The sequence below is a fragment of the Phoenix dactylifera genome, chromosome 11 (genome assembly GCF_009389715.1).
Source record: "Phoenix dactylifera cultivar Barhee BC4 chromosome 11, palm_55x_up_171113_PBpolish2nd_filt_p, whole genome shotgun sequence".
NCBI lineage: Eukaryota > Viridiplantae > Streptophyta > Magnoliopsida > Arecales > Arecaceae > Phoenix > Phoenix dactylifera.
In genome coordinates this window covers 27,084,088-27,098,762 of record NC_052402.1, presented here as the reverse complement: position 1 = coordinate 27,098,762, position 14,675 = coordinate 27,084,088, and the positions used below count along the sequence as shown (strand labels likewise).

Below are 14,675 nucleotides of genomic sequence, written 5' to 3'. Positions count from 1 at the left end.
ACTCAAGAGCCATGTCTGCATTGTGAATGAAGGCTGGAAAGGAATAGAAACTCCAGCTTTGTGTTCATGATGTTTGATTTGCCAACACATAACATAATCATATTTTTATGAAATCACCATTCCCTTAACTGGACGAATTGTGATTCCAATATTACATGGGAAGAATTGTTATTTTCATTCATAACAGTAAGAAAGAATGATATTTTTAATATAAAATGTTCAAAGTACGAAATGGAAAGGAACAATATCTTTGGTATGGACTAGTTAGTGGTATTTATGCTATAAAATAAGAATGAATGATTTGATTAGGATTTGAATATAAAAGGCATCACGTAACATTGCTATTCTTCAGTTAAAAATATATTTAAATTCAAGGACGACAGAACTCGTACTGGGCACCGTACTAGTTGTTCGACAGAACGAGTCAGTACGGCCTGCGTTGTGCTGTGCCGAGCCCATACCGATGCATCTTTTACGGTGGAGGAGAAGGAGAATGAGAGAGGAAAAGAGAGAGTGCGGGGGAAGGTGGGAGAGGAAAAGGAGAAAAGAGAGAGGTTGGCCAAGGCCGGCCGGCGTAGGCCGAAGAGTCTCTGAGCGAAGGAGGCGGAGGCCGGGGAGATGCGGAGGCAGGGCTCCACCTTCGGTCCCCTGTTTCGAAATAAGGGCTCCTTTTATTTTTGAATTTTTTAAGTTGACGTCGGCAAACCCATTGCCGACTTTACTTATCTTTTTTAATTTAGGCTCGGAGGTGGAGCCTGGCCTCCACGTCTCCTTCGCCTCCTCTACACGGAGGCTTTCTGGCCTCCACCAGCCGGCCTCTCTTTCTCTCTCCCCCTCTCCCTCCCTTCCCCACTCTCTCTCTCTCTTTCTCATCTCCTTCTTCCCCTCCAACGAGGCGTCTCAGTTTCAATGGTGGAACCGTCCCAGTCCGCCGCCGATACAGCCCAAAATGTCCCGAACCGGGTGATTCGGGATGGTTCTACAGACCTTGTTTAAATTATTAAAAAATTAATTCCATTCAAGAATATAATTGGCTAACGCAAAGATTAAAATGGAATCGCCTTTCCTTGACTATGTATTCCTTCATTTCATTCCTAAACAATGGAATAGTAACATTAATTCGAGTTCCTTGTTTTTATGGATCAAAGTGGACCCTCGAATATGGATAGAGTATCTAACTAAAATCTCCATATCCACATCTATCCAAAAAAAACATGGATAAGGATGTTGATAGGCAATAATCCAATCCATATCTTTTTATCCATTTCTATTTGCAATATCATTGTCCATATAGTTATATATTTGATCTGGTGATTCATAAAATTTAACTATCTTATTTATATCATCATCTAGATTCGTGCTGTCAATACTCAATTTTTGGGTGTGTGTATAGATATACATATGTATATATCAATTTAAAACAAATATAGATATAAATTTCAATATCCAGTTAATATCCATATCTATATCAATATTCATCAAATAAAAATAGCTATGGATATGGATATACTAATACTCAATCTGTATTTGATCAGTTAAAGCCCTACTTATTTCCCATCCCCATTCCATCGTGATTCTCATTCTGTTCTACTTATTCCTACGAACCAAACATGACAGAAAGGTCTCCAAGCAAATGGAATTGTGAGACAAGACATCAATGACAGGTTGCTGGTTGTTATTAGTCAATAAGAAAGATCCTATAATTCCAAAGACTGAGCAACCCTGCATGTCCCATATGTTTCCAACATCCCGAGAAGCACAACTCATGATTTTAGGGATATCAATCCATCTAAAATACCACACCAATTCAAGATTTGTTGAAATTCTAAAACTAGCCCACCAAAAGAACAAACTCCACAAGTTTACAAAAGAAGGGAGCAACATAATACATAATTAGTCAAACCCTAGTCCAATATAGCAAAAATCGGATACTTGAAGTGGTAATAGTCACACCAAAACCTCCACAGCTTGGCTATTGAACAAACTACCTCAAAGGTTCCAAAATTATGTCGCACCTAAAAGAAGGATAAACCACCAGGAAATTAAAGAAACACATAAGAAGAACTCCAAAAACAAAAGAATATGCATGCCAATCTTAGGTCACAGGTTACGAACATGCAAACCAAGAATTTGGTAGCCAAATGAATATCCTTAACAAAAGTCTCCATGAAATAGAGCTTCTCCTTAGGCTGCAATCTGATTGCAAAATTAGTGAACCTAGAGAAAATGGATTAGTTTGCTCCTAACACACTTTTCTCCAAAATAAAACACACCAACCTATATGGTGGAATAGTTTACTCCAGATTAGGTAGAAAGTAGCTTACCATCTTTTTTCAAATGTTCATTGTGCCTTCGGAATAAATTGGTTAGTTGTCAACAGGTTTAAAGTGAAAAATGGATTAAAGGAATCTTTGTTCCATCCATGATATGACGTACAATATCAAACCAAACGGTATGAGACGTACCATAGCATACCAGCCCGGTATCGGTACACAGTACAGGGAGTGTACCGACCCTCAGTACGCTGAACCAGCCCTGTACCATACCGTATCGACACAGTAATAGTGTAGCAACAGTATGGAGCCCAGTACCCAGACGCCATACCTTGGTTCCATCTAACTCTCCTTGAAGCCCAAACCAAATGCAATCTTAAAGATTCAAGCATTTCTTTTGACCTAACATCTCCAATAAAACCTTTGATGATCTTAATTACACCAATACTTTCTAAATCAATGTTAGAACCTCTCAAGAAACAAATAAGAATTTCCCAAGGGTGAGATGATAGTTCCCAGAGAACTCGTTGGCAATCAAGTTCTTTTAAAAATATTATGGCAATAAGAGAAAATATTTGCTTCTGGAAAAAATCCTTTAATAGATTCCAAAGGAAAAAAATACAACCATATCATTTTAGACTTACCTATCTTATTGCAAGGGGTAGCCAAGCAGTATATGTAAGGCATCCATAGGGAAGACAACACACTATTTCTAATATCAAAATCTTCCACCACAAAAATACAAAAGATACTAGTAAATATTTGAGACCCTCACAAGCTATGTGTTTCTCACATTTAAAGTACAACTTTCCAACCATTTCTGCAACAATCTGCAATTATATATCCATAAGTTCTTGTATTAATCAGCCGATTGACACCTGGACCAGGGATCACACAAAATGTGTGAAAATATTGCAGTTATATCCAAACTCTATATTTACAGCTAGAAAACTCCAGTAATGACATAATTTAGCCCTCCACTAACAAGAAAAGAATTCTTATTGGATCTTATTTTCATGATTACTTTCATAACTAATTGTCAGAATTAACATCTGAAAAACAACAAAAGGGTTGGGGGAATCAGTTCAGTAGGAATTTTTGATTAAGGCTATGAAGTTGTTCTGTTCTTTCCCTATGTTGTTTAATTTTGCCTTTGAACATACACAGACATGCCTAAGGACTATATAGATTGGAAGTCGGATCGTGTGGGGGATCCTATTGTCGAATGAATATTACAAAAGAAAATACAAGAAGATAACACAAATTATTAGGAAAGACTAATGAGGCATGGTAACTTTTTGCATGTGCTTTTAACTGATTCCCCATCATCTTGTTAAAAAAATTCAAAAAAAAAAAAAGAAAAAGAAAAAGCCAAACCTTTCAACAATGTGGAGAAAACTGTTTCCATATTATCACTTCCCTTGTTTTGCCGTTCCTTTTTGAGGTTTTAACAGATTCTGCAAAATCTAAAAAAAAAAAATATTGGGGGGTTATTTTTGAAGGGAGAGTTCTGCTAAGATGTTTCTCTCTGACCCCTGTCCAAGATCCATCATATAAATCATGACACACAGAGACATGGTACTTTTGATCTGCTTGATTTGGAAGACCGATCAACCAAATTCTAAGAGACTTATCAAAAAAACTGCTGAAAAGAAAATAAGAAAAAACAGAACCAGATTAACCCGTATAAGCAGGACCAAATTCGGAAGCAAGAATGAACATAAAGGACAAGGTAGGGTAGGGTAGGATTGACGACGACTTCCTAAGACTTGCTAAGGTGGCGACAATCTCGACGACTTACTCTCCGCCAACTCAAAAGAAATAGCGACTAACATGGCCAGAACTGCCCTAAAACATCCTGAAACGTCATAAACTAGACAATGTGTGATTCGTTCGGAAACTGCATGAGTAACATCAAGAGCCTGGCAACTTCATAAACCCTAGAGAAGTCAAGCCAGCTGCGGGAAGAATCCCAATCCATGGAGCGGCGAAATCAAGGAAACGAAGCGCATCTATTTTTAGGCCTGAAAATTTTGAATTAAACTATTTGGAGCGTTTTTTCCTTTTTTTTTTATTTCTCTTCATCTTCTCCTCTTAAATAAATAAGAAGAGGAAGAAAAGTACCTTTGAAAGGAGTCGTCTGCTGTTGTTGGCTCGAAGAGAGGAAAAGGAGTGGGATGAGTGACAGAAGGAAGAGGAGGAGATAGGAATGAACAGTGCAGCCTCCCATCTCCGTTCTCTCGCTCTTCGCCGCTGCCACGCTAGAAAGAGAAAGAGGGGCGGCGCAAGGAGGTGTCGCTTTCTCCTTCCTCTGCTTAAATGAAAACAAGTAATAAATGAATAAATAAATAAATAAATGTTATTATTATTATTATTTAGAAAAAAAGCGAAAAAAGGGAAAGACAATTTGCTGGGTTTGTCGCGGGGCCGTCTGGGCCAAAATTCAAACCCTTCCGATGAAAAGGCGTCTTCCTTGCCAAGCTAAATCGCGAAGGGAAATACAATAATCAGGACTTATGCGGGATTTGAAGACATGGTGATGCATCTCCTGCTTATCATTTGGCTGCGGTGGGTGTTCCTGAGCACCGTCATTTGGATGTCTTTTTCCAGGAATTCTTTTGGAGGTCTTGAATTCCAGAAAAACCATGGTATGAGTAATTTTTTCTTCTGTTGATTCAAACATTTGCTTTGGTAGTCTTTTCCATTTCAATAGCTTTATGAGAAAACCATAAGATCGCTAGTTTCCATATTTTCATACTAAAATTCGGACACCAAATAAATCATACGCGGAGATTTGTATGGCATACCACCGGCCTGTGGTCGAAATTTGAAGGTAGGTTCGGGTTCAATTATCTTAAACCTTCAAGGTTTTTTGAGATCATGAAATGCTATCTAAATCTTCTGTAAAAACTAAAACAAAGTAAAGAAAAGATAATATGAAAGATATCATTGTTGTGAAAAGGTTCTACTGCTTTCATTACAAATAAGTTTTTGCACTTAACCATCTTCTCATATGGTTACAAGTAATGATCATTTATTTCCTACTTGTTAGTCAGACTACTTCAAACCAAGCCCATGTGATAAACCCATCGTCGACCTCATCCAAACAAATCGTGTAGCCAACTCTGTTTCATTACTCTGTTTCGTTCTTATCAAAACAGAGCAATCTCCATTGTAACCGTGGGGCTGTAACTCTTTATTTAAATGAAAGCAAACCTCACCGAAGGCAACGTAGAGGAGTTCATCTATTCGTGAGCCATTTTCCTTTCTCCCTGAGGTTTCAAAACCTCAACATGGTATCAGAGCTTTAAAGGATTAACTTCCGCCTCTGATCCCTTTTTTTTTCTTTTTCTTTTTCTCTCTTCTTCCCACTCCTATGGTGGTTGGTCAATGTCTCTCTGCCACTGGTTCTCCTTATTCAGATCCTACCACCTTTCGCAGCATTGTTGGTGCTCTTTAGTATTTGACACTTAGTCACCCTGATCTTTATCAAAGTGTCAATTTTGTTTGTCAACATATGCATTCTCCCACTGAAGATCACTTTCGAACTGTTTAGCATATTCTTCGCTATGTCAAGGGCACTATCACTTCTGGTCTATCTCTTTCTATGACCTCTTGTATGGATCTTCTTACTTATACTGATGCTGATTGGGCTGGTTGTTCGAACACCAGTCGCTCTATGTCTGGGTTTGCTATCTTTCTTGGTCGCAACTTAATCTCCTAGAGTGCTAAGAAACAGCATACTGTTGCCCGTTCAAGTGTTGAATCTGAGTACCGAGCATTGGCCACTATTACTGCTGAAGTGGTTTGGATTACTCATCTATTGCAGGATCTTCAAGTTCCTTTGCCACAGCCTCCGCTCATTCTATGTGATAACCGAAATGCGATCTTCATGGCCTCTAATCTTGTTACACAGCCACGATCCAAACACATTGCTCTGGATTATCATTTTGTTCGCGAACTTATTTTTGCTGGCAAAATCGTGCTTCAGTTTATTCCCTCTACGCTTCAGATTGCTGATATATTTACCAAGAGCCTGCCATGGTCTTAGTTCCTCCATCTTCGTTCCAAGCTCATCATCGACACCTCTATGCTTCGCTTGTAGGGGGATGTTAGTCAGACTACTTCAAACCAAACCCATGTGACAAACCCATCGTCGACCTCATCCAAACAAACCGTATAACCAACTCTGTTTTATTACTCTGTTTTGTTCTTATCAAAACAGAGCAATCTCCATTGTAACAGTGGGGCTATAACTCTTTATTTAAATGAAAGCAGACCTCACTGAAGGTAAGGCAGAGGAGTTCATCTATTCATTAGCCATTTTCTTCCTTCCTCCCTGAGGTTTCAAAACCTTAACACTACTTACCCACTTTACTATTTCTAGCTGATTATGTCCCGAAACATGCGGTAAGTGGATCTCTTCCACCCAAATCTATCATTGAACCTTGATATTGTCCAATCCATTTATTGGGCATACTTACCATATGATTAATTTAATCAAGTTGGTCCATTGGCGACATATGGATATATGGTACAAGCAATGCCTCCCACATCCTACTATTCAATGATCAGGAAGATGATAGGATGTAACCGATATCAACTTTTATTTTGGCAAAAGTGCACTACGAGGATTCTACCTTATTGGCTTGATTTGGATATGGCCTTGAAGATAATATTCAAGTTATTTACTTCAATTGTACTCTCAGGTTCAGATGCCAAATTGAGCCAAACCTCTTACCAATATAAGAATGAAATCCTACTTTTATCGCTACATTCCAACTAATCTCTTTTTCAGTACAATTTGAATAATATCCTCTTCTTAGGACTTCACAACCTAGCCATTCATTAACCAAATGTTAATCTGGTTCCAAATGGCCAAACTCTAATTAGCACCACTTCAATTATAATAATGGCACTCTTTGCTATTTAAATCCTGGTTAACTTAGTCTTCCTTTTCATCATTCCATTAAGGTTATTTAGTGTTTTCCGCAACATGCTACAATTTTCTTGAATATCTTTTTTAATTAAATAAAGGTAAATTGCACGACATGCACTAGAGAAATCAGCAATCTTGTATTTTTTTCTATACTCGACCATCTTTCCGGCCTTGTTATAAAATATCTCGTGTTATTTCTTTTCAACTTTATCTTTGAGTCGAATCTCTCTTTCCTTAGTATTCATCCTTCACCTTAACCATGAAGCTGAGCTCATCTTCTTCCCAACCCTTAGCTGAAAAATTCGAAGAGCAAAAGAAAAACCTAGAATCTTCAGAAATTCTTTCCTCCATCTTCGAATCAAATATTCCACTCTCATTTTTTTCAATCTTTTCTCTTCACTACAAAGAGACTTTCTTATACCAGCAGTCTAGTTTTAGGACCACGATGTGGGATGGTACCAACCCACATTGACCTTGGCCCACCACTTTTTCTTCATAGGACCGTTGGGTTAACCATATTTCCATCCTTAAAGAATCAATCTCGAATAGGAATGGGTTTCATAATATCATCAAATTATCTAGCATTCTAATGGTGGAAAATCGTCCACCTCTATTAACCATAATGTGCATCTAGTCTCTTTCTACAAATACCTTCCATTTTAATCATGGCAAGTCAATCCCAGCCCTTTTTGACTTAGGTTTTTTTTTCAATCTTCGATTGATAGGGGAAGGATTCTCGACTGCATTTGAAGTTTTTATCCCTGTTGATAATTTCAGCCTTTACCTGGGTAAATCTGGCGGTTATACTTCTTACAATGATTCCAATGGTAATCGTAATGGCTCCATTATCCACCAAAAATTGGTAGCCTATTATGTTATTTGGGTTTGTAAGTATTTACTCTACTGTAAATTAGTAAAAGTGGTAAAACCTCACCTTTGTCTTGCTATTGTGTTGGCCCTAAATAAACTAATCTCTCTTGTTCCTATCATCCTTGGATCTTTATTTCGGGGTCTTAAAGAATTTTGCTCCAGAACTACTAGTTGTGGAGGACCCTAATGGGTTATTCGAATCTGGCTTTACACCTACTTTATAGAGTTTCGTCTGTTAAAGATCAAGTCTTTTTCTTCTATCGTTATCGACCTCGAACTTGCTCAGTTGCCTATTCATGTCTTTTTTGCAGTAATTTCGCAAATTATTCGAAGTCTTAGCTCGTCGGATCAACTCATTTTTTGTTCAATCCTTCATGCTCCTCGGCGTACTTGGCTTATACTTCCTTCCACCACAATGTCCCAAGCCAAGGCCGAAGCAACAGAACCTTTATGGCAATCTTTTTTAGTCCCCCTCTGATATGGCTCAGATTCACCATCCCTAAAATGTTGCCCAATAGCTAAGCCTGCCTAATCAAATGACGATATGTATCCATCGAGATCAATGGCCAATTAAATCTCTAAATAATCAGCGATGGTTACAGCTCAACATAATCTTAATCTACCCAAAAAGAAATATCAAAACCAACTACTATATAAAAAAAGCGTTTTATCACAGTGCACCTGAAATGAAATATCCTCACCACCCCATTTAGCAGATATGAAAAGAGCTCAACTGCTTGACCACGAATCTCGCGATCCTAATCACTAGATTTGCATACTCTCCTCTATAAATATCATACATAGAGACCCCCAGGTGCGACGAAGGAAACTTGGATCACCATATTCAAATATTACTACCTTTCTTTTATCTCTATAGTTTCCTCTCAAAGCTTTGTATGATTTAAGTATTAGAGAATCCCTAAATGGATAAGCTCTAGTGACCCTTGATGATTTTCTATAGTTGCAAAATAGCTCCAGCGCCGTGCTATGCTTCTCCAGCTCCACCAAGCAGAGTAGCTCACATGTTAGCCTATCCACATATCAGGTCAGGTTTCGAGCAACAATAGATGGGTGTTAGAGGAAGGGCACCTCTTCTTTTGAGATTTCTCTGGAGATCTAAGAGAGATAAAGTCTAGATAGAATAAGCACCACTCCACCAATTAGTCCCAGCAGGGGTCCCACAACTTCTAGCCTAGCCCTCGATGGTCTTCGACTCACAATCGGCTCTCGAGGCAATAACAACTAAGTAGTTTAACCTGCTCCTCCAATAAGTGCAGAATCTGATAGAAGTAATTTGCAGTATGTAACGTCTGAACCAGCAAACGACTGCTACACAACTAGATCGACAGATTGGCCTGACACAACATGCTAGTCACTGCCCCAAAGACTTTGGCCATCACCATGAAGATGATCTTCCTAGCACTCATTCGAAATAGGTTCCAGCTCCAGAGATTTGGAATCTCCCCAATCAGAAAGGCTCTCCAAGAAAGAGGCTGGCCTTGATCATAGAATTGAGAAGATGAACATCAAGATCGAAGCCTTAAGAGAAAAGTAAACCGACTAGAGAAAAGATCTAGAGATTATTGTCGATCCACCTTTCTCTAAGGTGATTATGGATGAACCACTACCGAGAAGCTTCAAGATACCACATTTCGAGGTGTACACTGGTACTTGGATCCGATGAACCATTTTGAGAGCTTTAAGGCTCTCATGGTGTTATAAGGGGCTACCGATGCAGTCTTTGTTAGAAAATGTGTCCTAAAAGTCAATCGTTAGCCTGTTGATGATTGAGATGTATAAGAATTAATAAATAATAAAAGTTATTTGGCATTTTTCATCACAAATTTTAATACATCTTCATGAACTCAAGTGATTTGATGAAGTCTTTAGGACTCTTTTAAGTGATAAAGGAGAATTTGTCTATTAGTCCTTAAATCTGTTTACGATCGAATGATATGCTATTACTAGGACAATGGCATTATCAAGTATAGGTCGTTGTGTGCCACATTCGTTGGTTGTCCTCCTAACTAAGGAGTGTAGAAAAATTAGTATGCCACACAAATGAAGTGTAGGAGTACATTTTACTGAACGTGACCTGTTCCGGAGCGCTCTGCTGTCAAAAAATGTTCCAAGTGGATATGCGTATAAGTGTCCCTCCGACCTGAGATCACCACGGTGACTAGCAAACAACTCACTGTACTTTGGTACCAGACTATCTGAATTTCTAATTTAGTGATGGAAGATTTCTGAGTACAGTTAAGTACTTGCGAAGTCGGTGTGTAAGTCAAGATGGAATTGACCCCTCCTGCTAATAAGAGATAATGCTTTTGTGTTCAATTCAGCAAAACCTTGGCCAGGGTAGTCTAAGTCACAGGATTTGTAAAGTTGAAGCACAATCTGGATGAACTGATTAAAGAGTTGACAATGAACTCTGAAGTCATCCTATGCATTCGGAGTCATAGGGATGAATTATACGGTAACCATAGTCCAAGAATTTTTGAATATTGCTTTGCAATCATTTGGCCTATCCGGACTTTGGATACCATTGCTAGATAGTCATTTTGATTAGTACAGAAAGTTGTTCTTGTATAACCAGTTTAGTTTCGAACTTATGGGGTCACATGCATAGAAGTTTCTAGGTTGATCAAATGGCTGATTGATGATTAAGAATTGTCTAGAGGTATACTGGTCAATTCGATTGACAAATTATCCTAAGTAAAAGTTGCAGTAAAATAATTATTGAAGGATAAGTAGATTGCTAATGAACTCAATTTGATTGAATGATTGGGCTTATGTTGAGCCAAATTGAATTAGATTCAATTTGGGCTACATTTGGATTTGACCTAATTGGATTGGGTTCGACCCAAGTAGATTGGGCTTGACCCAATTGATGAGACTTGACTCAATTGGATTGGGCTTGATCCGAGTCAATTAGAAGTCCTTATTTGATAAGAATTCTGAGTTCAAAAATGTAGAATTTAAAAAGGAAAATGAATCCCTATTTTCTTGGCACCAATAGTTGGCGTGAGAAGGAAATGCGGTTCCTATTTGGGCGCATGAATCCCTATTTCTTAGGGATTCAAAATGCACAAAAGGGGCTTTATCCCCTCCTCTTTCTAGCCATGGAAACACCTATTTGATAGGGATTTTAATTACCAAAAGATGGCAATTTAATTGGCCCAAAAGAAGGAGTGCATGGCATGGGGTCTTTGGCTATAAAAGACCTCTACATGCCTAGGGTTTTTTTTTTTTAAAAAAAGGGTGATCCTTATGAGAAAGTCTGGGTCCTGAAATTCAGAAGCATGTGACGGCCACCTCTTCTTCTCCTTCCTCTTCATCCTTTTTCTTCTTGAAGAACAATCAAGAGTTGATTGCTTCAAGAGAGAAAACTTCAGCCATTGCAGACCTCCTCGCGTGCTAGCACTCTCGTAGACGTCGATCTTCTTGGAGCTTCGCGTGGACGATCCATAAAGGCTGGACGTGTGTTCGGCTGCAGAGCGTGATCAAGGAATCATCAAAGGCTTCCAGCAAATCAGGTATGAGATATGATCTCTTTAGATATTAAAATTAGATCTTAACATGTTGCTGAAATTTCAGGATTATACATTAAACATATAATCATGGACTCATATTTTACGCAGATGTTTAAAATCCTAGAATTATTTTATGGTTGAGATCAGATCTTATGCATGTGTTAAAATTAAAGTGTTTAATTTTAATTTCTTTCGCTGAAAAAATTTAAAAAATCATGCATGCTACCCACCAGGGAATCCAACAGTGGTATCAGAGCCACAGGTTCATGTGATGTTTAAACGTTTATATTTAAAACATGTTTTCTAATCCTAGTAGTCAAGTAATCGGATTGGGTGGATCACCTGGCCATCCGGTCATAGGAGAAATAAGGGTTTCATGACCCTCTCTTCCTATTCAATGGGGTCTCCTATGGCGTGTAGGGATGCCATTGTGATCAAATCCCTTGAAGATGAACTGCGAAAGGAAGATTAAAAGTTGTTTTAATATTTGTAATTAAATCAAAGATCATAAATAAGTTTAGATGAGATCTAAAAGGATTTATGATTGGATTATTTGCTGTTTTTGCATTGTTAATCAAATCTAAAAATAAAGTTGCATGTGATGTAAATGTCTAGGTAAAATTCATATTGGTATATATATATATGATGTATGAACATGAATTAAATCTGATTTAAGCATGTTTGTTTGACAAACTTAGATCTAAAAATTTGTTTTAAGAACTAAAGTTTGCAATTAACATGCGATTAAATGACTTGTGCAATATCAGGGGTCGCTTCATGTTCTTCAAGGGTCGATTTATTTAGCAAAGGGGTCGACTCATGAAACAAGGGTCGACTCATATTCTTCAAACCCATTAAACTTAAGAGTCAACTCATGAAACAAGGGTCGACTCATTTAGATCAAGTGTCGATTCATGAAACAAGGTTCGACTCATCTCCTTAAAAGGTCAACCTATTAAACTGAAGAGTCGACTCATTCTCTTAAGGGGTCGACTCATTTAGATTATGAGCCGACTCATGAATCTTAAGAGTCGACTCATTGACCTACACTTAATTGAGAATTGAACTCTAAGTACATTGCATAAATCTTGGAGGTTGGGTTAGCTCAAATCAGGTCCTATAAACTAGGTTAGACCTAGGGTTAAAATCAAAGATGGACTAATTAGAGTTGTTGATCAAATCTAACTAAATTGCAATTAGATTAGGTCAAGGATACTCTAAATCAAATACAATAGTTATACTTGATCAAGTCCATGTCTTTGATTAGACCAAATGAAACTTGATTGAGGCTCAGTAGTTGAGCCCGAGTCATTAGGATGGTCAAATCGAAACTCATTAACCAGTCGGTGGCTAAGATAAGTTTGGCAGCTTCGACCGGTGGTCATTAATTGGGAGCTACTCGCACTGATCCTATCTTTGACGAGTTAATGGCAAATCTCTCCCACCGATCTCACTATCTGGCCGACTTGGTGAATCATGTTTTGACTATATCACTTAATGATTCGAGTTAACCCATGCCTGTAAGAAAAATCAGTGTGACTGATTTAGGTGCCTATGAACCGGCTTAAATCTAATCCATTTTAATCTGACTTGGTGAAGTCAGTAGGAGGATCAAGATTAAACGGTCATTGTCTTCTCCATTAAATCAAATCCTCTAAAATTATTAGGTCCCTAAAATGAAATAATTATGGAGATAACTACCTCACTGCCTCCTATTAAGTTGAGTGATAATGGGTCCAGTAGTTTGATAATTAGGCGCCACACGCCTGGTGCTTATCTGCCATTGAAATTATCATCCATAATATGATGAGTCAGTTGTACTTTCTATAGGTAATCAGGTTAGCCGAGCCACACTCGGGCTTGGTCATCTATTAGTGGGTTACAATGAATTCTATCATGTTAATGGTTGGACCTGACTAGGACTTTCAGTGGAGGTGCCATACGCCTGCTGAAGAGGTGCCTGGGGCAGAATTGATAGTAGAAATTGTTTGGATGAAACAATTGGTTAAGAACCTACCCATAGATGCACATGGGTTGGTCGAGCCACACTCGGGCCTATATGCGATCTGACTGGATTCTAATGCCCGCTAAAGGATTAGGATAATTCTTCGAATTGAAGGTAGAGGCTACCAATTCGTATAAAATAGTGAGAGAACCTCTAGATTAAAGTCCAAATCTTTAGATTTAATTAATTCGTATACTAATAAGAGTCTATGTTTTTCCTTTTATGCAGAAATGCCACAAATTTGTCGCGTCGATCGCTATTAGATAGTGATAAGCTGACAGAACCAAATTTTAATAATTGGCTTATAAAGCTGAAAATTGTCCTTGAGCATGAGCGGATTCTGTACGTTCTGATAGATCCGATACTTGAGCAGCCTGCTCCTAATGCCTGGAGAACGGTCCGAGACACTTACCAGAAGTGGCTCAATGACCGAATCACAGTCCGATGCATTATGCTAGCTGCTATAAATGATGAGTTCAGTCGTAGATTTGAGAACGCTCAGCCAGAAGATATGCTTCAAATGTTGAATAAGTCTTTTGGCATTTCCGACGATGTTGGAAGGCACAAGATTAGTTGTGCCATTTTCGGCGCCCGAATGAGGGATGGGGCCTCAGTTACTGATCATATACTGTACATGATCGAGTTGATTGAGTACTTGAACATGCTCGGGTTTTTTTTTGTACGATCAACTAGGAAAAAATGCGATACTGAATTTTCTGCCGGGATCTTACCGTCCGTTCCTTACTCATTTCAGAATGACAAAGACTGCAGTGAATTACCACGGATTGCTGGAATTACTGCAGACCTTTGAGAAGGATCATCAGCTCTAGAAGAAGTCAGTAAATGTGGTGGGAGGATCTTCGGAAGGGTGTCGACCCTTTAAGAAAGGGAAGAAGAAAAACAAAACTAAAAATAAAAAGGTGCAACATGCTAGGACATCTCAGTAGAGTCAGACCAAGAAGATCAAGGCTGACCAGAGTTAGGCAGAATGCTTCTATTGCAAGAAGCAGAGGTATTGGAAGGAAAATTGTCCTTAGTACCTTGCCTTACTTGAT

At 38.4% G+C, this 14,675-nt stretch overlaps 1 protein-coding gene across 5 annotated transcripts in view; it reads right to left on the bottom strand.

Moving 5' to 3' along the window:
• LOC103718839 overlaps positions 1-4,935 on the bottom strand; it is a 41,263-nt gene extending 36,328 nt beyond the window's left edge. Inside the window, exons 1-2 of one of the 5 annotated variants that reach the window (XM_039131991.1) lie at positions 4,678-4,935; positions 4,398-4,584 (exon numbers count right to left, since the gene is read on the bottom strand). In XM_039131991.1, coding sequence (XP_038987919.1) covers positions 4,398-4,503 — 106 coding nt within the window. In that variant the 5' untranslated portion in view covers positions 4,504-4,584; positions 4,678-4,935. Of the gene's footprint in view, positions 1-3,650; positions 3,740-4,397 lie in introns of all 5 variants that reach the window. The other 4 variants (XM_039131993.1, XM_026809189.2, XM_039131992.1 and 1 more) reach the window with 4 other exon arrangements.
• Positions 4,936-14,675: the final 9,740 nt, after the last annotated feature.